Source organism: Nothoprocta perdicaria, unplaced genomic scaffold, assembly GCF_003342845.1.
Source record: "Nothoprocta perdicaria isolate Ctin4 unplaced genomic scaffold, notPer1 scaffold_97, whole genome shotgun sequence".
Lineage (NCBI taxonomy): Eukaryota > Metazoa > Chordata > Aves > Tinamiformes > Tinamidae > Nothoprocta > Nothoprocta perdicaria.
Window position 1 is genome coordinate 1,093,691 of NW_020456276.1, and position 26,763 is coordinate 1,120,453.

At 53.8% G+C, this 26,763-nt stretch overlaps 1 protein-coding gene across 1 annotated transcript in view; it reads right to left on the minus strand.

Annotated features, from left to right (window-relative positions):
- The window catches only part of KIF21B (kinesin family member 21B), a 43,569-nt gene that overhangs the window by 7,157 nt on the left and 9,649 nt on the right, over nucleotides 1-26,763 (minus strand). The window contains exons 2-28 of the mRNA XM_026053267.1: nucleotides 19,158-19,380; nucleotides 18,622-18,804; nucleotides 15,693-15,842; nucleotides 15,338-15,472; nucleotides 14,786-14,953; nucleotides 14,123-14,238; nucleotides 13,286-13,481; nucleotides 12,258-12,447; nucleotides 12,085-12,148; nucleotides 11,253-11,477; nucleotides 10,864-10,945; nucleotides 10,306-10,423; nucleotides 9,836-10,027; nucleotides 9,086-9,285; nucleotides 8,709-8,816; nucleotides 8,149-8,217; nucleotides 7,386-7,615; nucleotides 6,774-6,921; nucleotides 6,488-6,682; nucleotides 5,398-5,499; nucleotides 5,009-5,174; nucleotides 4,564-4,624; nucleotides 4,173-4,230; nucleotides 3,459-3,664; nucleotides 2,901-2,975; nucleotides 2,616-2,729; nucleotides 1,873-1,911 (exon numbers count right to left, since the gene is read on the minus strand). Of these exons, the coding sequence (XP_025909052.1) occupies nucleotides 1,873-1,911; nucleotides 2,616-2,729; nucleotides 2,901-2,975; nucleotides 3,459-3,664; nucleotides 4,173-4,230; nucleotides 4,564-4,624; nucleotides 5,009-5,174; nucleotides 5,398-5,499; nucleotides 6,488-6,682; nucleotides 6,774-6,921; nucleotides 7,386-7,615; nucleotides 8,149-8,217; nucleotides 8,709-8,816; nucleotides 9,086-9,285; nucleotides 9,836-10,027; nucleotides 10,306-10,423; nucleotides 10,864-10,945; nucleotides 11,253-11,477; nucleotides 12,085-12,148; nucleotides 12,258-12,447; nucleotides 13,286-13,481; nucleotides 14,123-14,238; nucleotides 14,786-14,953; nucleotides 15,338-15,472; nucleotides 15,693-15,842; nucleotides 18,622-18,804; nucleotides 19,158-19,380 (3,813 nt within the window). The remainder of the gene's footprint in view (nucleotides 1-1,872; nucleotides 1,912-2,615; nucleotides 2,730-2,900; nucleotides 2,976-3,458; nucleotides 3,665-4,172; nucleotides 4,231-4,563; nucleotides 4,625-5,008; nucleotides 5,175-5,397; nucleotides 5,500-6,487; nucleotides 6,683-6,773; nucleotides 6,922-7,385; nucleotides 7,616-8,148; nucleotides 8,218-8,708; nucleotides 8,817-9,085; nucleotides 9,286-9,835; nucleotides 10,028-10,305; nucleotides 10,424-10,863; nucleotides 10,946-11,252; nucleotides 11,478-12,084; nucleotides 12,149-12,257; nucleotides 12,448-13,285; nucleotides 13,482-14,122; nucleotides 14,239-14,785; nucleotides 14,954-15,337; nucleotides 15,473-15,692; nucleotides 15,843-18,621; nucleotides 18,805-19,157; nucleotides 19,381-26,763) is intronic.

The window sequence follows — 26,763 nt, forward strand, 5'->3', positions numbered from 1 at the left end:
AGGACAAGAACTGCCTCATCCTGAAGATCTCCCACTAGCTAGCCAAAGGAAGAGCCCCTCTCTAGACATGCCCATACAAACCTCAGCACAAAGATCCTTGTGCCTGTCCATGCCCATCCCCATCAACCTATGCTTCATGTCTCTGTCCCTGTGAAGGAACCCGTCTAGAGATCTATCTAGTGGTCTCTGTTCTGCTGCTCAGACTGTCATGCCCCACTGGCACAGACCCAAGGAACAAGGAGACCCAGCTCATCTGCTGTCAGACCAGACTGGGACAAATGGGACCCTGCACCTTGCCTTGCCTAGGGCTCTGCTCACCATGAATGTTTCAGGATAGCAACATCTGCAACTCCACTTCCTTGGAGGTTGGGGTCTCCAKCCCATGGCTTGTGGGCCACAGACAAGGCCCTGCTGCAAGACCACAAGCATGGCAAAGAACAGTAGCTTTTTTGCATGCAGCATCTATATTACAGTGGCCATGAGAGCTCTGTTACCTATCACTGGCTCTAAGCAGAAAAAGGTAAATCCCGGCATCCCTGCCAAAGCTTTTTTTTTTTTTCTTCCTCAAAACATGTCAATGCAYGATGCAACCTCAGGATACAGAGCATCTGCCAATCCCTTCCACGTCAGCAGCGTATCGGGCACTGGGCATTGACCATTCCACCCTCCCCGTCCTCAAGGGACATGTGCACGGCCACTAAAAGCTCTCACCAGCTGAGATGCCAAAGCGCAGTCTCCTCCTGCAAGCAGAGCCTGGAGCTGTGCTAGTCTTTCTTTAACACGTAGGGAAACTGGGACACAGGGCTGAAGAGGGGCCAGCACATGGCCATGAATTAGTTGGGAGGACAGAGCAAGCATGGGGGCTCCTTAATTTGGGCTTGAAGGTCACCTGCGTGTGCTCTTTCTTTCTGCGTGTGCTCTTTCTTTCTCAGAAATGCATTGACAAACGCAGATGAAATGATCCTCCCCTGACTCCTAGTGTTTAACCCAATCATGAGGCAACACTGAAACCACATGGAAATCCCTGGTCCCTGACGTGGGGTGAAATATTATCAATGGGTGCTGCAGCTGCAAATAACCTCGAGGGCCCAGCACGCACCAGTACAACCAAGTCACTGGTACCATCCCTGCGAAGTGACTAAGCCAGCTCAAAGTACAGGCAGCGCAAGGAGACACCCAGCTCAAGGGTTTATGTTCCTGCAGGATAGTGAAAAGGTTGCCATGCTGGTAAGTAACTGCAGATGGTGGAATAAAAGAGGGGGACAAGCCCAGTGCTCCCTTCACCCCCAAGGCTAAGCTCTGGGCTGCAGACTAATTTGAGAAAAAATCTCTCTGCAGGTTGAGGAAAGAGATTGACTGTTCCTCAGCCCAGCACTGGGAAAGCACATCCAGACGTGGGGAGCGCTTACAGATATCCACCTGGAAGACAYGTGCAGGGAGGACGCACGGACAGTGGCCAGTGTTGCTCGAGCCACTCCARTGCCCTAGCATCATGCCATCCTACCGGAGAGCGGAGGGAGGGACGGGACACTGAAATTACGCTGCTGAGAGCCCACCAGAGGTGCAGCAGAACACGTGCTCGCCCCCATCCAGCCAAAGGCCACAGGTGTCCCCAGTGCCACCTTCACAAAGGCTGATCAAAGCAAGAACAGCTCGAAACTAATAGAGGACAGCACCAGACGTTGGAGTTGGCATGCCAAGGAGAGAGGACAGCACACACTAGCAGTCTGGGAAAGAGGCCTGGGAGACAGGGCAGAGCAGCAAGGTACAGGTGGAACATGCAGGGACCAGGGAGAGTGGAATCTTAAGAAAAGAGAGGAGGAGGAGGAGGAGGAGAGGAAGAAGTGATAATAAATAGAAAGTTGTCTATACCTCAGCACCTCCGAGACAGAGGAATCGCTGTCATCAGACCTAGGGGCAGAAAATTAGCAGGATTATGGGAGAGAAAACCCAGAACAGAAGAGGCAGAAGAGGAGTCAGAGATGGAGGGTTGTTATTGCATCCAAGTCAGCATGTGACAAAGAAACAGAGAGAGAGAAACAGAGAGAAGCACACAGGGAAAATCAGGGGAGAGGGCAAAGGAGCAGGATGTGACATGAGGATCAAACGGCAGATCTCTGTCGGGCACATCGATGCTGCTAGATTTGCTCTAAGTCAGGCACCAAACTTAGGAACAAGTGACCAATCTGCCACAGGGGCAGTCGGAGCAGCATTTGCGAATTTGTGCAAGTCCATCAGGTTCTTGTGAGCCTCACATCCTGCCCCACCCCAGCCCATCCTGCTCCGCAGTCCTTCCCAGCAGCCCAAGACTGGCACCATCACRTCTCCAAGCGTGGCTCAGCAAGAGCCCAAGCCTGTGAGCTCCAGCGAGCAGCCAGTTTTGAGGGAACMCACACCAGGTCACCACAGGACAGGGGCAGAGAGTCCAGCCTGGCCCTTGCAGAGCATCTGTTCCGTTGCAGAGAGCAGCAGTGAAGGAAGATGGTGATGAGAGTCTGCTTGGAGCCATCCCAGCTCCTGTGCTTCTATACCCTGTAGTGGGACCTGGTATTTGCCGCTTGCTGATACAGCATCGATCCCCCTCACTCAAATCAGCCCACACCAATAGGACTTACTTGTCCAAGGCAGACCCTTGGCTCTGGTTGCTTGTCAGACGRGAGAAAACATTGCGATCATTGCGTGGCCGGGTAGGTGGGGATGAAGGAGGTGTGAAACCAACATCTGGAGGCCTGAGCCAGGAAGGAGTAAACAGAAATGTGACATGGAGTACTCAGTTGTCAGGCGCTTAAATCCCTGTTGCCCACACTGGTACACGAGAGCCATGCTGAATCTGCCACAGGCAGCGCAATTAGCATCTCCCCACTTGTCTAAGTCTCCCCATGGCAAAGTCTCCAGCTCACCTGGCAGGTTGCCCACGGTCATAGGATTTCCTCCTTGTCAGGGGTGAAGTGTCTGAGCCACGAGATTGCCTGGGGCTGGAGCAGAGCAAATGGTGATAAGTGCCCTTCTCCAGGCTGAGTCCCTCTCTGCTGAACCCAGATCCCTCCCCCATCAGAGCAAATGGAGAAGTTGGGGTGCTCTAGAGGCATAATCACAAGGTCGGAGGATTTCTCAAGTCATCACATGAGTGCAGGTCCTTGTGGCATCCTGGGAAGCTGCCAGGATTCTGCTGCCCACAAAGCTGGTAACAGAACCCAAGGCAATGATCTAGTGGCCCTCATTTCATCCTTCTTTTCTCTCCTCCTTAAGTACTCTTCTCTTTAGTTGCAAAGGATATCAACACATTCCTAGATATTCTCCAGCTTGAGAAACCCACCACTGCTTGCTGCAAACTGGTCTGGAAGGGTGTAAAATTTGGCACATGCTTTGTGCTTTGGAGGGCTAGGACAACTTCCCAACCACCAACCCATGCCTCCGTGAAACTCTTGGTACACAGAGACCCATTACCCTAGGCTTACAAGGTGCTTCCTCGTGTGGGCAGGCTGATGGTTCGGGACACTTTCTCCTTACAGTAGGGGTCTCGGATGGAGAAGCTGATCCCGTCCTCTTTGATCTCCATGAGGGACGCCAARGATTTGGTGATGTTCTTGGTGGAGATATCCAGTGTGGGTCCTAGACACTCGGCTGATACTGCCTTCATCTGCCCTGAGAGCTTGGGCTCTCCCTGGAGCAGGGAAGAGGAGTCAGACACAGGGAGCATGGGAGAAGACATGGGGTACAGCAGGAAAGTGCAGGGTGCTGTTGCTCATGGTCTGTGAATATGAGGGGATAAGTTTCCCTGTATCACACTGGGATGCCCACCACAGCACTGGTTCTCCAGGCTACAAGAAAGGGTGACAGCYTGAAGAGAGCAGAGGGATTTCCTCCTCCTTCTCGAACACAAATGAAAGATGTGGTACTGCGTGGCAATCTGCTTATGTGCACACAAACTTGGAAGGTATTGGGTATCCTTGTGCACAGAGTGTGTATATCCTTGTGCAAGTCCCTAGTCCTTCAGGAGATTACAGAATCAGGAGCTATGGGATTCTCCTTGTCTAGAGATGACTCCACCATTCTATGAAATCCAAGGCCTGGCTCCCCAAGGGCAAGACAACGAGGCCAAAATCAAGCCCTKGCAGAAAGTGTGCCCATCACATACCCTGTGACAGGGCCACACAGCAGGACCAACTCACCTTGAACTTGAAGTCATCCTGGCTGGCTGAGCCCTTCATGGTGAAAGACTGCGAGAAGCTGCAAGGAGTGTGAGAAGACCAAGCTGGATTTTCAATGCTGAATACTTTTCAGAGACCTGCCCTCTCCCATCCTCTGGTCTCACTGGATCACCTCCTGCACTTCAGCATCCCTTCCCCATCAAATGGCTTACTCTTCATTCCTTGTTGGTCTAGGAAATGTTTGTGCTCCCCCACAACAGCTAGACACCAGAGGAAAGCTTAGATGGGACTTTCTTCATCTATATCCATTCTTGAGGTCCCATGAGTGGAATCAGACTCCCTACCGCATCACAGACACTGGGACTACCAGGTCAGGCACAGTCTGCAAGTCAGGGCTAAGTTGGGTACTCACCTCCCATCTGAAGCCAGGCTGAATTCGGAGACTTCATCATCCGTACTTGTGTAGCCATTCTCTGTGCACATGGGAGAAGGCATGTGAACAATATGAAGGGCTGCACATCACACCAATTCCCAACTGGACTGGCTGGCAGCAAGGCTAAGGGCAAAGCCTGGCTTGCTGCGAGATGCCACATCCTGTCCTTGTGGCTCTGCTGACATAGCTCAGGTTCCCTGCCCAGAAGCATCATCACACCCGGGTGCTGGTGCCTGGACAGGCTGACCCCAGCCATGGCACCTCCAAGTGCACACTCGGGGTTGGCATAGGCAGGCTAGACTCAAGCCACAGGGAGGAGACGGAGGCTCCATGGGCAACAATGCCTGGCCCAGGGAAAGTACCGGTCCAGCCCTTGCCCCYCACTCTGCCTCACCAAAAGTTCCTCCGTCAGCTCCCGGCCCACCTTGCTGGACATTGTGAATCAGAGCTTGCAGCTCAGGATGCAACTCTGCCTTCTCACGCAGGGCATCCAGGATCATGTGGTTCTGTGAAGAGCCGGTCACATCTGTCTGCCTCAGGCGTCCCTCCAGTAGGCGTATCTGGGCTTCCTTCTGTGCTACTTGCAGCCCCTGGCAGGACAGAAGACCATGGTTAGCCTGAAACAGTCACACTGAAGTCTCCATCTCTGTCTTCCATAGAGCCTGGGAGCAACCTCCATGGAACGACTCAGCTCCCCACCAAGCAGCATCAAGAAAACCCCTGTCACAAGAATGAGATGGGAATGAGGTTCCTGGCAGGACCTGGTCACACCTTTCCCAGCCCCCCGCCTCAAGTAGTGCAGTGTTCCCATACCTTATCAATGGAAGCCTTCAGGAAATTATCCAGCAGGAGCCGGGCTTCAGCCAGGGAGCAAGAGCTGATCACCACAGAGGTGTCAGTGGAGTCCAGCTCTTCCTGAAGATCAGAATTAGGCAGGGAATTAGATGCTGGGCATGGGAAGGGCAGAGAGCGGGCACAGTAGCCAGCACTGCTTCACAAGGCTGTTGGTGGCACCTCTGCTACGTCCCTGTCTTGAATCATTCACTCTTGACTCTCATTTACTCCAGTCTTCCCAACTGACTGCTGAGATCTAGACATCGAGACTCACATCAAACCCAGAACAGGAAACCTCTTGGTGCAGGCACTTAATTCAGCTAATTTGCAGGCACCAGCCTCACCCAGATTCACACCTCAAATCACCAGTTCAAAGTCTAGCCTAAATTAACAAGAGCCTCTTTTCCTCTGCTCATCCATGTGACACAAACCCGGCAAGAGCACAAGCACCTCTTGTCCAAGGCTACAGCCACTAGAGGGAAATGGAGAGTCGGGAAGCTCTACCATGCATCCGGTATAGAAACCAGGACGTGTTTGTTTGTTTTTTTTTCTTTCCTCTCCTCTCTTCTCTTCTCTCACTGGGAAAAAATGTTGATCCTCCCCCAAGGAAGTATCTCATGCAGGCCTTAAAAAGGACTGCAAACTCCCATGAATATGCGTGACCATCAGTCTTTGGGGAGGCCATGGACTGTGGCTTTCCCACATCTCTCAAGGCAGTGGAGTCTGAGGCATCTGGGCACCTGGGCTCATTTCCCAGYCCTGCTGCTGAGTCCCCACAAACCAAGTGAGGAAGAGGAGTGGGGAAAGAGCCTGACTGCCCATCCTGTACTGGTGGCCGATGCCTTCTTGTAGAGGTGTTAGGAAGCTGCAAGCACCTGGCAGAGCTCCCACTCACAACCAACCACACAACATGATGGGCTGGTGCAACATCTCACTGTCAGTATTTACATCATTGGCCTAGAAGAAGAGGCCAGACATACAACCTGGTGGGCCTTGACCTCCTGGGGATGCTCCCCACTCTACATCTCTGTCTCCATTTCTGCAGGCTGAGCCTGGTCAACTTGCCCACCTTTGTCTCCTCGATTTGCATGATGGTAGCCTGGCAGTCAGAAATGCTGTCATTGATGTAGTCTATGTTGGCCCCCAGCACTTCAATCTCCTCATTCAGCTCTTGCAGGCCTTTTTGCTCCTTGGGGCTCTCTGCTTGTAGTTTTGTTCGCTTGCCTAGCAATGCCTCTTGCAGTAGCGCCAACTCCTCCCGTTTCTGGGGGGAGAAAAGGAGGTTGGGTTGGCACTGTCAGCATGGTTCTCCCCTAACCCTGCGCCCACCGCCCAACACCAGTGCTGTCCCTTACCTTGATGAGCCGCTCCATGTCGGCCTCCAGGTTGACAATGGTCATTCTCTGCATGACTATGTCGAAAATGCGTCGTTCCAGAGACTGCCATTTGAGACGGGCAGCCTTGCTGAAGGTCTGGCTTGTCCCCTTTTTAGGGAACTTCTTCCTACAGCCAAAGGGGAAAAAAGGGGTCAGGGCACCAGCCACAGCTTCCTGGAAAGCTGTGCTTTCCCCTAAAGGACGTCCTGGCTCTGGCTACCCAAAGGTGGAGGAGGCATCTGCATCRTTTTTGGGTGACTCGGATCTGCCATCCTCCTTGTCTGCTCTTGTTAACTCTAGTCCCTTGTTGGCAGAGGCAAGAGACTGCCAGATCATTACAGCAGGGCTGAACCTGGCAGGCTTTGTGCCAGCACTTGTAGGAGCCCAGTGTTGGGCTCAAGCTCAAGCAACRGGTAGTCACACGCTACCAGCCTGATCTACCACCAGATCAGCAACTTAGTACAGGCCAAACGTGCTTCAACCCCTGCTCCCAGCTATAAGTCACATCTGCTATTATGGGGATCCTGGGAAGACTTATCGCCCACCCTGCGCAGCCCCAGCTCAGCAGAGCCAGACCACCTCTGTCCTGACCTGGCAGGCCGAGTTCCATTCATGGAGGGCGAGGAGTCTCCCAAGAAGTTATTGATTTTCCGGTTCCACTGTCGCACGATACTGGAAACGGAGCGAGCTCCAGATTCAGGCTCCGAAGAGGTGGTGCTGGCGGAGACCTCCGCACCGGAGTCCAGCATGGCTGGCTTTTGGCTCATCCTGCCTGCRACCCGGTCCGACATGGGCTTGGCGAGACGGCGCAGAGCTGAGACCTACCCAAAACAGGGCAGAGGAATGCCCATGTCAAACAGGCATCCCTGGCCCAACCCAACCTCAGAAACTTCTACTCTTGGCCGGACCAAGAGCAGCAGCAGATCGGAAGAGACCCGAAGCTCCAAGACACAGATGGGTGCGAAGCCAAGATGGGAAATAAGCCCTGGCTAAGCAGCTCTAATGGAAGTCTGAACCTTGCCCTGGGGGCATTTGTGCAACTCTGTGGACAGCACGCAGAGGATTGCTCCTTCCTGACTCCCATTCGTCCTCCCGAGATCAGCTGCTCTAGGAGGTGAGAAATTCCTCTGCCGGCCACAGTTGTTCCTCCTGAGCTACCTGGTTACTCACAGCCATAAACATCTTACCAGTCCTTTGGGAAATCTAACCCCAGGGCKAACATTCTCCAAATGGCTGGTTGTCTCCAAGTCAAGTTCGTGGAGTGCCGCTCCAATGGAGGTGGAGATGTTTCCTGCTTGCCCCAGACAGCTCCCAGAGGCCCCTGTCCCAGCAGAGGTGACTGCCACTCTCTTACCTCCTGGGTTTTCCTTCGCAATACTATTTCCTGCTGCCGCTTCTGAGACTCCAGAGCCCGGATCTGAAACTGAACATGAGAGAAAGAGATGCCTTGGGTCTTATAGGCTAGGGAGGGCTGCCCAAACACCCTAGCAATGATCTCAGTCCCTGGGCTCCCACCACTGAAGCCAGGACGTGGTGTAATTCCATATGGGACCAGATTCCTGAACAGCTGTCTGGATGTGAATAGAGTCACTCCTGATTTTAACAGAGAGSAGGTTTATAGTCCCCTTGGTGGCACCCTGCCTTCTGAGCAGGGCGAGGAGTCCACAGCAGCTCTGCTAATCACACACTAGGAGCTGCAAGTGGGCCCCRAGGATGTAGCTGCTCCATTAGGTATTCTGTGACAAGGTCTGCTCCTTGCAAGGCAAATGGGTGCAGCAGTGCCCCAAGTTTCACTGGTATTTTTGAGCACCTCAGAGTGCCAGCGCAGGACAAGAATTGACTCTCCTACAAAATGCAGTGTTCACTGCACTGGGACAGCCAGTATGACATGGGCTAGCTGGACAGAGCTCCAACCTCTTGCCGACGTTGCTCCTTTCTGAGCTGAGCAATCTCCCGATTCCTCTTAGTCTCCGCCAGCCGCCTCCGCTGCTGTTCCTCCCGCATCTGCTTCATCAGGGCAACCTGGAACAGAAGGGTGCTGTCTGCCAAGGCACAGGCACCCAGCGGCGYGGCCGGCAGAAAGCCTTCCCGTGCTCGCTACCAAGCAAGAGAACATTCCTCTTGCTCTATCAGGTACAAAATATTTCTCCCTTGAGCAGCGTGGGGAGCTGCACCTACCCACTTGGCTGTGCCAGTCTCAGCTTCGTTACTGCACTGGAAGACACCTCCCAGGCCTGGGCACATGGGATGCCCTCCCCATCCCTGCACATAGCAGCCACCCGTCTGGGTACCTTTGCCTTCTTCATCTCGGCCACCTCTGTCTGCAGCTTCCTCAGTTCTCGCTCATAGCGGGACTGGTTCTTCAGCAGCCGAGCGTGCTCCTTCTGGGCTGCCTGGAGCTTCTGCAGGTCCCGGTTCATCTCCTTCAGTCGTTTCTCATAGTCTGCCTTGATCTTGTTGGCTTTCTCCTCTGTGTAGCACTCCATGGTGCCTGGGGAAGTGTGGAAAGGGGTTGATTTGACCCACACACCCTGGGCTCCTTCTCCAATAACACATCCTGCCCAGGGAGGCAGGACACTGTGCYCTCCTCGTCTTGCCAGATCTTTCTTTATTCCCTCTGCTCTGACCTGGGGTCTGTCTGGAGGCACCATTCAGGACAGCAATTTATGCTACAATTGCAAGGGGCCATAGAAGAAGCCATAGAAGTGGTTCTACAGCCATGTGAACCCTGCCTATGTGATCCATTATCTACTGAGCCTCAAGATCTCTTAGACTGTTGGGTCTTTTGTGTAAACTTGTGTCCCTCAGTTTCTCCAAGCATCTAACAGGACCCCATATCCCAGGACGCAGTGTCCAAGGATAGAAAAGGCACTACCTCTCCTTCCCCTCCAGCCACCTCTAGGGCCACGTGAGCTTTCCAGGGGACTAGTCCTGCTCCCACATGACTGTGTGGAGGGATGGGCGCTTTGGCTTAGAGCTGGGGAAGCTAGGCAGAAAGGGGGGATTAGGAATGGAATCCAATGAGGAGAAATAGTTCTCACTGAGGTTTTGCAGGACACGGTCCCGCTCCAGCTGTGTGTCCCGGATCTTGTTCTGCAGTAGGATCAGTTTTTCCTCATATTGATGCTTGAGGGTCTGCAAACGCCGCTGGCTGTTCTCCAGCTCATCGATCAGCTTCTGTTTGATCTCTATCTCACATGTCAGATCCGCCAGGTCAGCTTGAAAATTCACAGCTGGAGGCCAGGAGGGATAGTCAGGCAGGRAGGAACTGAGGACAGGATCACTCCCACAGCCCCACTGAATTATAGTGCAAGGAGGGGACAAAAGGAGCTGAAGAGAAAGGGTTGCAGTGCACACTGCTGAGGAGGAGCAGCATCCCAMACACCCTCTGTAGCAACACCTGGACGAGACGTGGTCCAGGGTCCCACCAGACTCCCCCTTCTTTAGTGCCAGGACACCACAACTAATATAGCCCCAGATACCAAGATGCTCGTGCCGCTCTGAACTTTACCCTTCTCCTCCGCATCTGAGTCCGAATCTACCAGGCTCTCTTCACTCCCCGAGTCCTCATCTTCATCCTCACGCCCATCCTCTTCCTCACAGCCGCTCTCATCTTGTTCCTCCTCCTCCTAAAAGGAGAATGCCTGGCCTCAGCTTGCAGCGTGACCTTGTCCTTCTCTCTGCTGGCCCTCTCCATCTCCAAACCCGTGCTCATCCCCATGGCAAGGGGCTGTGGCCTCACCAACAGGTCTCAGCCTCCTAGACAAGGTGCATGGGGGCTGCAACATGCTTTCTGGAGCCCCCAGTGTCCACAGCAGAGATGGGCAAATCTGTGCTTTGGATCTGCCCCATACCCCTGCTTCTCCCAGCTGAGCAGCACTGCATCCTCCCACCTCCTTTCACTGACACAGGATAAAACAGGACCTAAAGAGACATTGGCTCCTTGCTGCACAATGGCTGTGGAGCACCTCCGTCTTCCTTACTCTTGCTCCTGTTCTTACGGAGTCCCTGGTATCTCCACCACCCACTCGAAGTTCATCACAGGGCCAYGCTAGCCCTCGATCCTCACCTCTTCAGCCTCGTTCTCATCGGTCTCCTCCCCATTGTCCTGCTGCAGCTTTGGACACTTTTTGAATGCTTCCTTCTCAGGGCTGGTGGAGAGGAACAGGAGGGCTGGAGTGAGTCTCTGCAAGAGGGAGCCTGGGAAGGGTCCCAAAGAGCCACCACTGCTCCCCTCCCACATCCTCTGTTTGGCTTTTTTGGACCCATYTGGGAAAGCAACCTCCAGACATGTACGATGACTGAAAAAGAGATCAAGGGGTGATGGGGAAGGCCATGCAGGACCCTGGGTTCCCTGTCTGTRGTCACTGGCAAGAATGGGGAGAAGAGGGCAGGACAGCTGGTCCTGCAAGGTCAGATAGGATATGCCACCTCCCGCCACATCCTACAGGAGCTGACCTCTTCCTCCGTTGCCTTCTCTCTTTCTTTTTGAGACGCTCCAGGTCTTGCTTGGCCCGCCGGAGGACATCAGAGGCCTCCGTCTCCAATGCAGCAGCAGGACTGCTCAGGCCAGCTAAGCCAGGTGCTGGGGATGAGCCCATGGAGTAGGGGGGTCTGGCAGAGACGCGCGAGAGGCTGCGACGGAGCGATTCATTCATGGACTCACTCTCCAGGAGTTTGGTCCTATGGAGGAGAGACAGGCTGTGGTCAAAGCGCAGGACACCCTTATTGGAAGGGAAAGACCTGTCTGGCTTTTAAGAAGGCAAAAGTCAGCCAGAGAGGCACTACCCAACCATCCCCACTCATCTTGGGCCAAAAGACCAGGACATTGCAAACAGGGAGCACCTGAGGGAAATGTGAAACAAGCAGAGGTACCCAGAGTCAGCAGTCTCTAGGAAACATCAAGAGCCTTGCCAGCTCTTCTCCTCTTCTACTGATGGCCACACAATGTGTAACACAGACCAAAGCAGTGCCCAACACTGAAGGTGGGATTCACAGCTCAGGAAATACCAGTGGCCTCAGCAGCTACTTCACTGAGGTTACACCTTCCTTAACCTTATTCTTAAACCTTCCTAAGGAACTGAATTCTGAATAATCCTTCTGAGCCATGACCAGCTCATGACATTGGCAAGGAGAGGAGCACCACCTGGGCTCAGACCCAGCCCTTGTGGGTACCAAATGCTGTGTCCAGCATGCCAGGGTATCCAGGTGACAAGTGTTAAACCCAGCAGACCACGTTGCCTCTCAATCAGCACTGAGCAGAAGGGGAGAAAAGCAGAACCTGGCTCACCTCAACTCTTCAATCTCTCGAATGTAGTTCTGGATGAGGGCACCAATGGCTTCGTTGCCGTCGCCTGGGGGAGGCAGAAGCTCAGGTCAGTCAAGGCAAGACACAGGACCTAACACAGACACCATGGATCTACATGTGGGTCAACCCTCTGCACTGCATGTGCACAATCTCACCTGCTTTAGCCAGCATCAAGTTAGCCTCCTGGCTCATGAGATGCGTGACTCTGCTATTGATGGCATCAATGGCCTCCTGCATGGCTTTCACTCGCATGCGCAGTGTGTTGTTCTCCTTCTGGAGCATGGCATTCTCATGGAAAAGGTCACTGTAGCCTTCTGAGCCATCCTCCCCGATGACCCGCTTGCCCTTTGGGGAGAGGAGAGGAGCCTTTGAGCACAGGATATGCTAGAACACAAGGGCTCACCAATAGCATTCCTGGGGTCAGACAGGTCCTGATCCCTAAAGTAGGGTCAGGGAGAATGTAGGAATGTCAAGAAATCCTGAGCAAAAACACCCAAAAGAAAATGGCATAGATGGAGGGTTGCGGATGTTTAAAGGCTTCTTCCTGCCTCAACATCCCAAAGATTTGACCGAGGTCCTACGTGTGATGAGGCAAGAATTACACTCCCACCCCCAGTGTATGAAGCACATGCACTAACCACTATGCCAGCCTTCACAAGGGCCTGCAGTGGGAAGATAAGTGACTTAGCACAAGCAGTTCACCAACCAAGGGCTAGCTTTTATGAAGAACAAAGCAGCAAGAGCTGGGCAGATGTACAAGGGTAAAAGAAACCTTGAAGTGATCTCTCTCTCTCTCTCTCTCTCTCTCAAAAAAAAAAGAACTCAGAAAAAAAAAAGATTTCCATCATCATTAACAGCAAAATGTGCCATTTTTGGTCTCTTAGTATTTTGCTATAGCTGATTTTCTCGACACCATGTTGCCATTGAAATACGGCCATCTCTGGAGCAGTGTTGAACTGTCTGGGGCCACAGAACTTGCTCATGGAGAAGGGGGGCTACGTAATGGGGCCATATAAGAGCTGCTTATTCATAGTGTGAGAGAGTGGTGGACAGGACAGTCCTGCCTTCTAAAATGGCCCCATGTTCAAACATGTTCAAACATGAGGAGTATTCTCTCTGCTTCTGGATCAATCCCACCTCTACAGTTGCCTTCCCATAGGGCTCTGTTTRCGCGGCCACTCACCGCCTTGTACTCCATCAGCTCCATTTGGAGTCGAGCAATCTCCGCCCGCAGGGCGCTGATTTGCTGGCTTGTCTTGTCTTGGTTTACCACCACTTTGTTCTTGATGTTGCGAGCCCGGTTTGCATACTTGAGTGTGTTCAGGGTCTCCATGAAGTCCCGATCGGATGGGCTCACACAGGCGATCATGATGGTTTGGCTTGGGGAGATGAAGGTCACAGTGAGATGACAGTTTCCCCCACTCTATGCCAACCTGGCAGATGAATCYTCAGGTTCAGTCATGTTCAGTGATGGGCTTCCCCCAGGACCCAACAAAGACCACTTATATCCACTCAACCTAGGCCCTTCTTTACTTCTTAACCAAGATATAAACCAGGTTTAATCCCTCCCTGAGCCAGAGGCAGAACTCATATCTACCACTCCACTACCACAGCATTAAGCATTATGAAGAAAAATCCACTATCCAAAAACTGCCTTGCACATGTAAAGCTTTAGAGAAAAGAACGGGTTCTTCAAACAAGTACACCCAAAGCAGGCAGGAAATGAAAGCTGTCCCATGCTGGGCAATGCCACGTGCTAATTCTCATATCAGCAAAGTCTCTTGCAATTTTGCCAAAGTTGGCTAGTTGTATCTGGATTTGGGAGCAGGCAACGTATTTAAATCTGCAAAGTCAAGCATTGCTTGCGAGGAGGCACCCCGACAACCTCAGGTGTCTGCATCCTGATAGAGATCCCACACAGAGCTCCCACATAGAACCTCAACCCCTTAGACATGAGGACAGCTCCCCACAGATGTCTCACTGGACCACTATGGTCCAAGCCGGTCCCAGCATCCCTTACCTGTTGCCCCCAAGGGAATCCTGCAGCAGACGAGTGAGCTTGGAATCACGGTAGGGAATGTGCACAACTTTCTTGCTCTGGTCTCCGAGGGCACTGATGACATTCCCCAAGGCCAGCTGTCAATGCAAAGGAAAGCATCCCCTTAAATTCAGCCTCTGCTGGGAATATAGAATCAGGAAGATAGCTAGGAATATAGCTGTCGCATTTCCAGCATTTCAGTCCTGGGGTGAATGCAGTGTCACAGATTTGGGGTGCAAGAGCTACAGGAACATGGCTTCCTATGCCAATTCCAGTAATCATCTTTCTTCCTCAGGCTGTGTCTCACATACCCATGTGCATGAGGGCACTGAGGAACAGCAAGGAACCCTGAAGTTRTTTTTAAGCTCAAGTTATCATATCTCTGCCTATTGAAGACTGGTGCCCTTGTTCATCTGTACTCCTTCCTCACAGTTCAGTTAYTGCCACACTCTGCCCTTGGCAGAAGAGCTGTGCCCTCCTCACTGGCCTTTTGGATCACGGATAAGGCATGGCATGGTAGCATAAAYCATGACAGACGTTGAGCAGCACAGAGCATCTCCGAGAGGGACCCCAAAGCGTGCCAGGCTCTTGCAGCAAGGTCCTGCCTCCCCTGCCCTCCACAGGCTAACCTCCCCAGCACCATACCAGCCCACAGTTGATGGAGATGCCTTCCTTTGCTCGCTCTCCTGTYGCACCCGTTCGCTTCAGCCTCTCCGAGCCGGCCAGGTCGACAAAGTGAAACTTGGCTGTGAGGGTCTCRTACTCAGTGGTGGGCTGGGCTCCGTCTGGGAGGCCGGTCACCTCCCCATTCACCTGCACASAAGCATATGCAGACAAGCACACACAAGGATTGCCAACTACAGGAAACTACCGTAGCCATAGACATCAAGAACTGTTGTGTTTCCACTTGGCATCCACCCCTTTGAAGATCAGGGAAAAGGATCCGAAAAGCAGTTTAYATCCCTTGGACCAGACCACCCCTGCCTGGAATGGGGCTGCTCTGGGGCAGACCTTTAATCTCATGAAATGCTAATGTTTGCYTTAGCTGGAAGGAAACAATACACAGCCCACACTCTCCAGCTTTAWGACTCCAAACTCTCTTGCCTTTCCAGAGAAGCCTCTGCACATTGCCTGGGTATCAGAGTTGGGGACAGCCCAACCAAGAGACAAGTTCTGCCAGCCCTCCCTGCATCTCACCATCTCCGGATGGGTGCACACTCTCATCTGGCACAGATGGATGGTGAAGATGGCATGGGATCGGGAGCTCTGTACATTCATTTGGGTACTGGCGGTGGTGCGGGAAAGAGCCCCTTGCTTCAGGCACTGGATCAGCTGCAACAACACCATGGAGGAAGAAACAAAACCTTTAAGTTCCCCTGTAGYTGGCCAGGACACTCTTTGCAGCTCTGTAGCACAAAGCTGCTGAAGATCTGCCCCATGCATCACTTCATGTAACTATGCAGGATGAGGTACCTCCATCCTCACCCTATCGCCTCTGAGTGGTGTGTCCCCCACGTGTGGGAGCTGTCTGAATGTCCTCTTTTGTACCCACCTCATCCTGTGAGCTGATGAGGCGTGACGTGACTCCTGTGGTATAGATGCTCCCACTGGCGTCCTCATGGATTTTGATGTTGGATTTGCGGTGGCGAGCATCAGGGTCACGGGTGCTGTCAAACAGGTCCAGAATCTCTTCATTGTACAGCTGAGAGGGATGAAAACATTCATGGGATGAGTAACAGTGACCAGGAGGCTGGCAGAGCCCAGCATGCAGGAGTTGCCATCTGCCCTCCACTGCTGAGGTCCTGAGAGTTGGGAGGAGAGCTAGTTTGTGCTCTTCCATGAGTCTGTGTTATTGCATATGTGCATGCGTGTACGTGCCTATRTGCACTTGTGCGTGCAGGCAAGGACAGCCAGGAGTGCCAGTGTGAAGATGTGTGCAAGGGTAGGAGAATGTGTCTTGTGACGTGTTTGTGTGTGTACTTATGTATAGCAGATATTGCACAGGCAAGCTTGTGTGTATATCCACATAATGCCAAAATCCAYCTAGTGAAATACTACAGCCTGTAGCAGTCACCTCAACCTTGCAGATGATTCTGGCCCAGAACTTGGTCATCCAGGCTCTTTGAGCAGGTTGATGCTGTCAGATCTCACCCTACATGGTCATGCTCACTGTCTCTGGCCCTGCAGATCCTGTTTTTGCACTGTTCATAGAGAGAGGGCAAGGTCTCCCCATGCAACCTGCACACCTAGGGATGTCACTGGTCACTGAATCAGCAKATCCTCTTCTTCACAGGTTCCTCTGCATTGCAGGGCAGAGGGAAAACAGGGGCAAACCTAAGGACCCAGAGCTGTTATCTGTGCCCTGTCTCCATGCCAGGATGGAGAGACAACTCAGTGTTCCTTCACCCCACGATCACTCAATGYAGCACATGTGCTGTCACCCATATCCTGACTCAGACAGGGAGGTCACCTGAGGACTACAGATTCCTGGCCAGTGCAGCAAATCTACATCCTAAGCAGGGCTAATCTACACCCTACTGCCCCAGGTTCAAAAGAATTCTTGGAGCATTTAAACCTCYCTCTAACAAGTCTGCTCCTAGGAGTTACAGGGCAAGGATCAATAGAGCCAAATCCTGTTCCCTTGCTGGGATGGCAGATTCAGTAACAAGCCTCTTACCCAGCCCCGTGCACACACATGGCCACAAAATCCTCCCCGGATGCCTGGCCAAGGGTGTATTAGGGGCAGGTATTCAAGCAAAGGCACGAGGTCTGTCCTGGTTTAATATCTTCCCTGCAGGCTGGGTGGTCTGGTGGGCAGAGTCCTCAGCAGGCAAGTACGGCCTTTCTCATCGGCCTTTCAGGCAATGGGTTTTCACCCTCCCCAGGCATAATAGGGCCTCTGGGAAGCCTTCAAGACTCCCAGCTGGCAGACAGCATGGCTCTGCATGCTCCYATCTACACTGGAGATCACAGAATCACAGAATGTTCAAGGTTGGAAGGGACCTCTAGAGATCATCTAGTCCAACCTTCCCGCTCGAGCAGGGACATCCAGAGCACGGGGCACTGGGTGGCGTCCAGGTGGGTTTGGAAGACCTCCAGAGAAGGAGACTCCACGACCCCCCTGGGCAGCCTGTTCCACTGCTCTGTCACCCTCACAGTRAAGWWGTTCCTCCTCAYMTGGAGACGGAACTTCCTGTGTTTCAACTTATACCCATTGCCCTTTGTCCTATCACTGGCCACCAATGAGAAGAGCTTGGCCCCTTCCTCCCTACATTTGCCTTTCATGAACTYATACATGTTAATCAGATCCCCTCTCAGCCTTCTCTTCTCCAAGCTGAACAGGCCCAACTCAGTCTCTCCTCATACGAGAGGTGCTCCAGTCCCTTCATCATCTTATTTGCTCTCCACTGGACCCTCTCTAGGAGCTCCACGTCCCTCTTATACTGGGGAGCCCAGAACTGCACGCAGTGCTCCAGATGCGGCCTCACCAGAGCAATGAGATGATGGCCCTTAGGGCTGTCTGGCCTCAGCTAAGCATGGATGCAAATGGCTTTGAAATACAGTAAAGGAATTTGGAGGAAACCTTGCGCCCATCTGCCACCGCACACCCTTGGGGCCAGCAACACTGCAGCTCCTCTCCCTCCTGGAACCTAAAGATCTCCAAGGCTATTTCAAGAACCAAAAATACCAGGGATAGAGGGGTGACAAAGACAGAAAATACACTGCCCTGTGGCAGCCAGAGCTGACCAAAGCAAAGCCACTGATCCATCATTCACTGCCCTTCTCTATGTCTGTTTGGGATTGTGTTGGACCTGGTTGTGCTCTACAGGCCTGCCTTCAAGGATGGCTGGTGACACAGGCCAGTAAAGGAGTCACCAACAGCAATCCTCTCCAAGGCTTTTCCTGCACCCTTCCAAGTTGCAAAGCCTTGGCCCTAGCTAAGAGGTTGCCCAGCACCCTGTGGCAGTGTGGGGTCATCCTGGTGAGCAAGCAGGAAAAATAGAAATGAGGCAACAGAAATGACTGGACACCAGAGAAGATTTCCTAAAGAGCAGACCTGGCTGGCTGACAGGGGGAAAGGAGGGGAAAGGATGTCACATCAGGGGACAGGCAGAAGGGGCTGAGGACAACAACATCCACCCTACAGCACAAGGAAGACTGGTCTTTACTCCAAACAGGGGGAGTAAGGGAGCCCATGACCTCCCACCCCTCCCCAGGAATCTAGACATGAGCAAGGGGGAAAGTTTTTCTCCTCAGGGAGAATATATTCACTCAGGAAAGCTATTTTTCCACAGCCAAGACAGTGCCACCACAAGGGACCTTGTGTGTGGTTAACACAAGGTCACCAATGCTCTGGTGCTTCCAGTCTTCTCTGCCCTAGCTCATCTGGGGAGCAGCTGGGACATGCAGAACTCCAGTAGACCAGGACAGACGCTGTGCAAAGGACATTCCCCACCAACACTGTCCCTCCTGGCACCCACCTCCAGGAACTGGGCACTGACTTTGAACTCAGGTGCTGCTGTGCCCTGGCTCTGCGCAGCCCGCTTGCGCTCCTCGATGCCGCTGAAGAGATGGCCGATGGCCCGGGGAATGATGCCCTGCTCATCCTCGGAGATATTCATATCAAAGCCAGTGCCCATGGTGTACGTTTTCCCTGCACCAGTCTGCAAAGAGGGAATGAGAAAGAAGCCAGCTCAGCCCATAGCGCCCCACAGCTCCCCACGCCAACCCTTGGCTTCCCAAACATCTCTGCTGGACTCTTCTGATCCCCTTTCCCCCCTACCCTACCGGTACCCAAGCCATAAACCAGCTGGACCTCCCCTTCTCCTACCCATGGTCACCCTCCAACCTGGCTTGCCCGTGAACCAGAAGCAATTCTCTGTCCCCCTACGTAGCCAAGGACATCCCCACTGTCCCCTACCCTTCACAGGTCTCGCACTCAGCAGAGAGTTGCCACTCTAGGCTCAGGAGAGCCCAGGGTCCATCCCAGGTTCCCAAGAAGGGGCAAAGCAGGTACCTGGCCATACGCCAGCACTGTGGCATTGTAGCCCTCGAAGCAGCCTTCAATGAGCTTGCCCACGCACGTTGTGTAGATCTGCTCCTGCCACGTGTCCAGGTCAAAGACAAAGTCATAGGTAAAGGCCTTGTCTTTCCCTAGAAGCACTTGAGGTTCTCCAGGCGTTACAGAGGTGCAGATGTGGCATCCCTCAATCTTCTCTTTGGACAGCTGGGGACGGATCCTGAAGGAGCAGAGACGGGGTGAGAAGTGCCTCACGACTTACCTGAGTGCCTGGTCCCAGGGAATCTGCGGCAATTCTTCACAGAAACTTGGCTGTTGCAGGGAGGGGGTTCGTAGCATTGCTGYGTGCACTTTGAAGCAAACAGCACGTGATGCACAGAGCACGTTCTCCTGGAGCTCTGCCCCCTGCCTGGGGCTGCTTGCCCCAGTGACGATGCTTATCTGCTTGTGCATGAGAAACAGGCTTGGTGGGTGGCAGCAGTGCCACCARCCACCGCCACAAACCACAGCAGAGCCAAGGCCAGGCAGTCCCAGGGCACCACCAACACAAAACCAGGCAGCCCGCACCTGAAGTCTTTGCCCTGCACTAAACGCTGAATACGGCTCAGCAGAGCCGGCTTCCCCACGCTCGGATCAGCTCACTTGCTGCAATGGCCCTGGCTTGGCAGCGAGCTCCAGGCTGCATGTGGACAGGGATGAATTGAACGAGGCAGCCCTGATGGGGACGACTGGAGCACAGGGACAGGCACGGGGACAGGGACAGGGACAGGAGGCGTTTCTAGGGCAAGCCACCCACCCTGCCCGCAACGCGGCAACTCTCACCCAAGAGGCAGCAAGCTTAAGCTTGCAGTTATAAAGGCCCCAAAAGCAAAACCATAGATAGTCCTATCATCAAAATGACCACCTAAAATAAGCCACTATCCATTCTGGTGGCCTACTGAAATCAAGGAGTCTGCAGATGAAATTGGGACAACAAAGCTGCACTTGGCTCCTGGCTTGCTTTGGGGGCAACGACTCCCTGCTGCATTCTTGCCCTCCACCCGCCAGCACCTCCAGCTGCACCAGAGCAGACCGAAAGAGCTGTGAGGCTGACCTCAGAAACGCAGCTCTGCCGGGCAATGCAGAGCAGCTTCTGCTGCAGCTGTAAGAGCTTTGGGTTTCAGGGGCTCGTGTTGGCAGCAGCAAGCTGGTGAGTCCCAAGGGACTTGGGGGAAAAGAAGGAACACAAAGCCAAACACGCTGGCAAATGCCCTCTCATTAGAGCTAATGACTGCACATCTCCTTTCCCTAGATGCTTCATAAATACATCAATTAATTCCTCCTAAACCACATAACGAGCAGGACGGGACGCAGATCTCAGCAGACGCTTTGTGGATCAGGGCTCSGCTTTCATTCACACAACGTACCAGGCCTCACCAAGCTATCTGGCAACAACCACAACACCCTAAAGACCAAAAGCATCCACATTTTGGCTGGGGGCAGGTCATCCCTGCACAGCCTGCAAGGGGCTTGTGGATCCCATGGGAGGACAAGGCCGATGGGAGGAAGCGCGAGCATCCTGTGTCCCGCAAGCAGGAGGCTTTGCTAGCAGATGTGTGGGAACAGCTCTTCGCTATATATGCACGAGGGTATATTTAGCTCAGCAGCCACAATAGAAAGCAGTTTCTGATGTGCTCAGCACGAGACTTGCCCCCAGGGTCCCACCCTCCTCCAGGAAAATTAACCCAACAAGTCCTAATGACTTTTTGACCATTACGACGCACTCGCCTACTTTATCCCTCTGCACACACAGTGACATCGTCCCCAGGGAAGGGAGAGGGGAACAAACTGAATGCAGGATATTTTTGGAAAGTTTCTCTCTCAGGAAAAATGGGAGTAGAGTTTTCAGCAAAAGATGCCTCTCCTAGTCACTAGTGATTAAATATGTGCATGCATGTGAGCTTGGAAGCCAGGACGAGCCAGACAGTAGATGCACGTATATGTATGTGCATCCATGCATTTTCCATAGCGTGGAAACCACGCTGGGCCTGGCCACACTGTGCTGAGCTTTTCCAGCTGTCCACATGTCAATGCCATCAGCAGACATCTCCCCGACTTTGACTCTTGTAATCAGCTGTCCAAATGCATTGGCCAGCTCCACGCACCCACAGAGACCTCATCCATCACCCCAAATCCCTGCACATGTGGGACTCAGAGGGCCAGAGAGGACTTGGGCATCAGCCCAGCTCTCAAAGCAACTGCCCTTGAGCTGTCCTGTCTCCCCACAGCAATTGAAGACCCCAGTGCTCACTCCTCTGATGGAGCTCCCTGCATGGAAAACTTGGGAGCCCAGGCTGTGGTGTGGGTTCCGTTTTCCAGGCAACTGGCCAAGCGTCACCCACTCCAGCTGACAGCAGCTGCCACCCAGGCTGTGAATACTGGGGCTTCCCAGCTGTGAGAGCAGGACGAAACGGAGTAGGAGGGCCAGAATGAGAGCACTGTGTGCCAGCAACCCCTGGCAGATACCRTGGGCAGCGACAACAAGGCATGGCCCCTCATTGCATGGTGCAGAGATGTCTATGGGAACTGGCTGTCACCAGCCACCCGGCCACCCAGCACTGCAGGAGATTTACGTGGCCACCAAGAGACACTGCATCGGATTTCTCTTTGTTAGTATAACTGATCCTCCTGCTCCTGAGTGTTAAATAGGCCCAGCTCACCACCACTGGGAGAACTGGCTACCATCCATGCTCTTCCAGGAGGAACATCTCCATTCYAGGCAGTGGACCACACAAGCCCTGGCTGGGCCAGACTTAACTGGCAGAGAAAAATGCCACCAGGATCAATTCAAGACTGCAAAGATCTCACGCAACTCATCCTGAAACAGGGTCCAACACCTCAAACCATGGCAGTTCCAGCATGTCTACATTAGCACCTTGCCCTCATCTGCAGTCTGTGGTGGCAGAAGCAGTATTTGTAGTATATACACAGCAGAAGTGTATTGGTGGGTGAAGTCATGAACAGGCWGCACAAAACCTCTTCCAAATATACCCGAAGGACCTGGAGACCTAGCACAGGTTCTCCCCTCAATCCTGTCATCAGCCCCATCAGGTAACGTTCTGCCTCAGTTTCCCCATTCTTTAGCAGAGATGAGCAGTTTTGCTAGCAGAGTGAGGAAATCAAAGTCTGGATTGGTTCTGGCCTATCTTGATTAGTTCTGGCCCTTCTTATCACTACCTCTATCTAAAAGGAAGCTGGCCCTATCCTACCTGTCCATGAGCCCTGGGAGAACTGAGGGTGATGCTGGCATGGGCTCAATCTTAAGGGTGATGGAGTCAGCACCTCTGGGCAATGCCTACTTTTAGGCCTGGCATGAGTGCATCCAGAGCTGCTCTTGTTTGCTAGGGTGCTCCCTAATGTAAGTGTGTGCCTTCCATGCACTCCTTTCAACCACAATCCCATGGGATGGCCATGACTCTTCTGCCTATGGTCACGGGTGCCAACTTGTGCCTACGATCAAGGCCCGTGACAGAGCCAAACGAGCCATGGTCTGCTCACCCACAGCCCCGATTCCTATGTTGATTTGGCAATTAGAGGCTTATCCTCTAAGAAGCACTCAGAATAAACCAGAGTTTAACCAGTAGGGAGCTCCTCATTGTTCCCCAGCTCAGGAGGGGYTAGATTAAAGTCCAGGCTCCACAGGGCAGGTTGAGCCCAGCAGCCCCCGCCCTGGCACAGACTGAGGTTTCTTCTGCTTGAAGTTTGCTCTGGTATGATAGAGGTTGCCCCAAGGCCCAGCCMGGAAGAGCAATCCCAGGCCTATCCCACCCATCCCAAACCGATAAACCTGCCCTGGGCAAGGCAAGGCATGCTCAGAAAGCAGGCAAAGGACACTCAGCAGATCCGCAGAGGCACCAAGAGCCTTGCCACAGCAGGAGGAAGGTGGCAAAGAGGTAGAATGAGATCACTGGCCACCCATCCATCCGCTCATCCATCCACTGGCATACACATCCACACCTTTAGTCTGCTCCCTGCAAATGGACGGTGATGAGAAGTGACCACCAAGCAGCAGCTCTGGCGGGGGCAGTGACCGATGCCGCTGCCTGCYCCGTTCAGTGCCCAAATCCGACAGCAGGAGAGGCGATGCATGCCAGGGGGAGCCCGGATCCGGTCTCCGCTAGAGTCGGATTCAAGAGAACAAGGGACACAGAGCAGTTTGTAAAGACACAGAGGCAGCRCACAGGGGACCTCGGCAAGGAGCCGCGCTCTCTCTCGCCCTTTCCTTTCTTGTCTTGCTGGCAGGCTCTGGAAGTGCCTGTCCACAGAGCCACGCTGCCATGGCAATGCAGCAGCAGGAAGGAAGAGGGGAAGGGGGGAAGAGGGGAGAGGGGGCTGCACCCCAAAGCGCAGCCAGCACTGCGGATGCGCGCGCAGGCGCGCTCTCCAGCGAGCTCCGTGCGCACAGAGGCTGCATTGTTCAGCTCGGCTGCCATAAGCCAACATTTAGCCAGGAGCAGGGCAGCCAGGCCAGGCTGGGAGCCCAGCCTTTGGTGGGCACCTTGGTGGGCAGCTCGCTCTCATGGGGAGACTTCCAAACGTTGTCTAGATGCTGCCTCCGCACGCGGCAGGAGCAGCCCCGCTGAGGGGCTCATGCACCCTGGCACCCCAGGGTGCCCTGCTCCCTGAAGAGGGGACGGGGGTGCACAAGGCACATGAACTGTCCTGCTCTCAGTGCTGCACCTCGGGCACACACTGGGTGCAAAGCAGACGCTACCTAATGCCGCTCAGTCCCCAAAGACAGACACAAGGGAGGATATCACCTATCCTGAGAAGGCATGACACATGAAAGAACTGCTGGGCCCATGTGCCAGTGCCCGTCTGCCTCTCCAGCCTGACTGCCTCAGTTTCCCCACTTCTAGCCCATTGCTAAGGCAATATCAGGGGGCTGCGGAGCATCTTGCCCCCAGCACTTTGCCAAAGCTGTCGCAGCACATATTGCACCCAATGCACCTACAAGAGCCATTGTAATGGCCCTGTCCAGTGCCTGGTATGTGAGCACAGAGTTCCTCCCACAGCCCTGCACGTGCCATGCTCTCCACAAGCTGCACTGCCCTTCTTCAGCACGGCCACTTCTGAAGCAGACTGGCTGCTCCACTGGGTACGGAGCAACAGCAACAGGAGAGAAAGGGCACAGGGGAAGAAGGGATCTAACCTCCCTTAGAGCCATCACCCAACCCTCCGCTTCAAACAGGGGCTGTTCCAGCCCTCCGCACTCCCCATGGAGGCAGACCACACATGTTCTCACCACTGGCATGGGACTGCAGGGCAGCCCATCGCAATCAGGGGTGCCAGTTCACACCAAGCCCTCCCCTGRCACATGGGACCTGGCATCTTGTCTGCAGCTGCCTCTAGCTGCCTTCTGTAACCATGCAAGTGTGAACTATCCCGCAGGCTGAGCAAAGCCKGCTCTGGCTCCAGCACGGAGCTCCCAGCTCTTGAAAGCCTGACTGGGAGCAAGGATGGCTCTGGGATGGCAGACCACTGTCCTCATCCAACAGGACTGCCAAGGAGAGAGGAGCTGCTCCCCTTCCCATACCCTTCCCGACGCCAAGGAGGCTGCTCAGCCTGGCAGGGCTGGGTTTCACAGGGAGCAGAGCCAGCACCACTGGGCAAGGGATTCAAGAGCAGCAGGGCGGAATTGCCCCGCAGGACTTTCCCGCTCTGTGCCAGGCCCTGGAGGCTTGGTGCCACTTGTTCTTGCCCTTCCCATCTCCAGAGCGAAGATACCTGCTGGCACCTCACACTGCCAGGCAACAGGGCACTGCTCCCCACCTTGCTGCAGGCATCTCCCACGATGTGGGCTAGCAGAGGGTGGAGTTGGCAGCCCCTAAGCCAGCCCCACCACTTTGCCTGAGCTTGCCAAGGCAAGAGGGCTGAGCAAGTCCAGGCAGGGACTGGCTCTGCTTCCAACATCACCTGCACTAGCTCCGGCTCCCATCTCTGATCACCCTTTCTCCAGCCTCCAGAGCTGCAGGTGTATCTACCAAATGACTGAAACTTGTGCACCGTCTACCTGCCTGCCACATTATTTCATCACCTCTACTGAATCTTGCCCACTGAGCTCTCTCTCTCCAGTGAGCCCYCCCAGTATGGGTGAAAGCAGAACGGGGCAGACTGGGATGAGAGGTGCTTCACTTGGTAGGAAGACCAGAGACACYAGTCCAAAAACTTTTAGATGAGAAATCAGACTTAAAAAGCCTCTCTCCTCAAGGAGAAGTGCTGAAGGACACAGCCAATGAGCAGAAGATACTTCAGTGACCCTGCTTCAGTGACCCTGCAGGACACCCTACAAGCCTGGAAGCCCCCCACTAATTGTTGCAAGCCCAACAGGTAAGACAGTGGGCACACAAGGCTAGAAGTGTGGTGGCCTAYGGGCTGCACTCAGCATGACTTGCCAGTGAGCAGCTCCCCAGGGCAGCTGGATATTTGCAGCATCTACAGAGAAAGAGCTAGAGACTTTTCCCATCTCTCCAGGCCAGCACATTAAGCCTTGCACCATCCTCACAAGCCATCAAAGAGCAGTGGGTCAGAGCCTCAGCTCAGAGTGGGTCCCTCCATTTGAATGGTCTGCCCTTCTCTCCCAGGACAGGAAACCTCCAGTCTCGTTCTCCACCACGGATAGGGTCTCTGGAGAGGGCTTGTTGCCAAGAAACAGTTACTCGCACACAGGTTGCTTTGGACCCCAATCAAGACAAAGCGAAGCATTTAATTACCACAGCAGGAAGGCAGCGCAGCAATCAGAGAAAATCAAATGATGCTCCCCTGGGACTGTCAGGTCTGGTCAGTAAATGCTCACATGAAGAGATACAGTAAATCATTTCCTAGTGGGAGAGAGCACAACACGGAAAAGGGCTGGCCTCTACCTGTTTCCAGAGGCACCTACTGCAGAGAGACCACTCTCACCACCAMGGCAGAAGGTGCTGCAGGTCTCACGGGTAGGGCTGGGTTGGGACTGAGGGCAGGGTGAACTGCCTGGCAGTCCAGTTCGCAGGTCTTCGCGGTGCTGAGAGGTGTGAGGGCAGCACAAGCAGACCTAGGGTGTGCAGGCGCAGATCTAGCAGCGGGCCTTGTTGCCATCCYGTGCTCAGACTCTACAGGAAGCTCATCCCAACGCAGACGCCCTGTGGCTGCTCTCCAGACCTGCTCTCCAGCGCAAATGGCACTGACCTGAGCAGAGCTCCACAAAGCACAGCCRTCCTCCAGAGCCACCTGGGCCCCTGCTAATCCTTCTCTCCCGGCTTTCCCAGGCTTAGGGAAACCTTTCAGTCAGACCTTGTCAACCACCACGTGCTGCTCATTAGTTTTGGCAGGAGCACACTGGTGACGAGCTGCACCATCTGGTCTGCACTGGSATCCACAAGTGGAGCTACAGCCAGGGAAGGGGCAGTGAGACCCACCTGACATTCCAGGAGACTGTCTACACAAGGAGTCAGCATCCCGGGGCAAGAAAAGATCCAGCGAGAAATCCAACCCAATGCCGAGGGCATAACAAGATCCTGGGGGAAACAGAGGGCATGTTTTATAGCCATCATCTCACCTGAGAGGAAAGGTGCGGACTAAACTG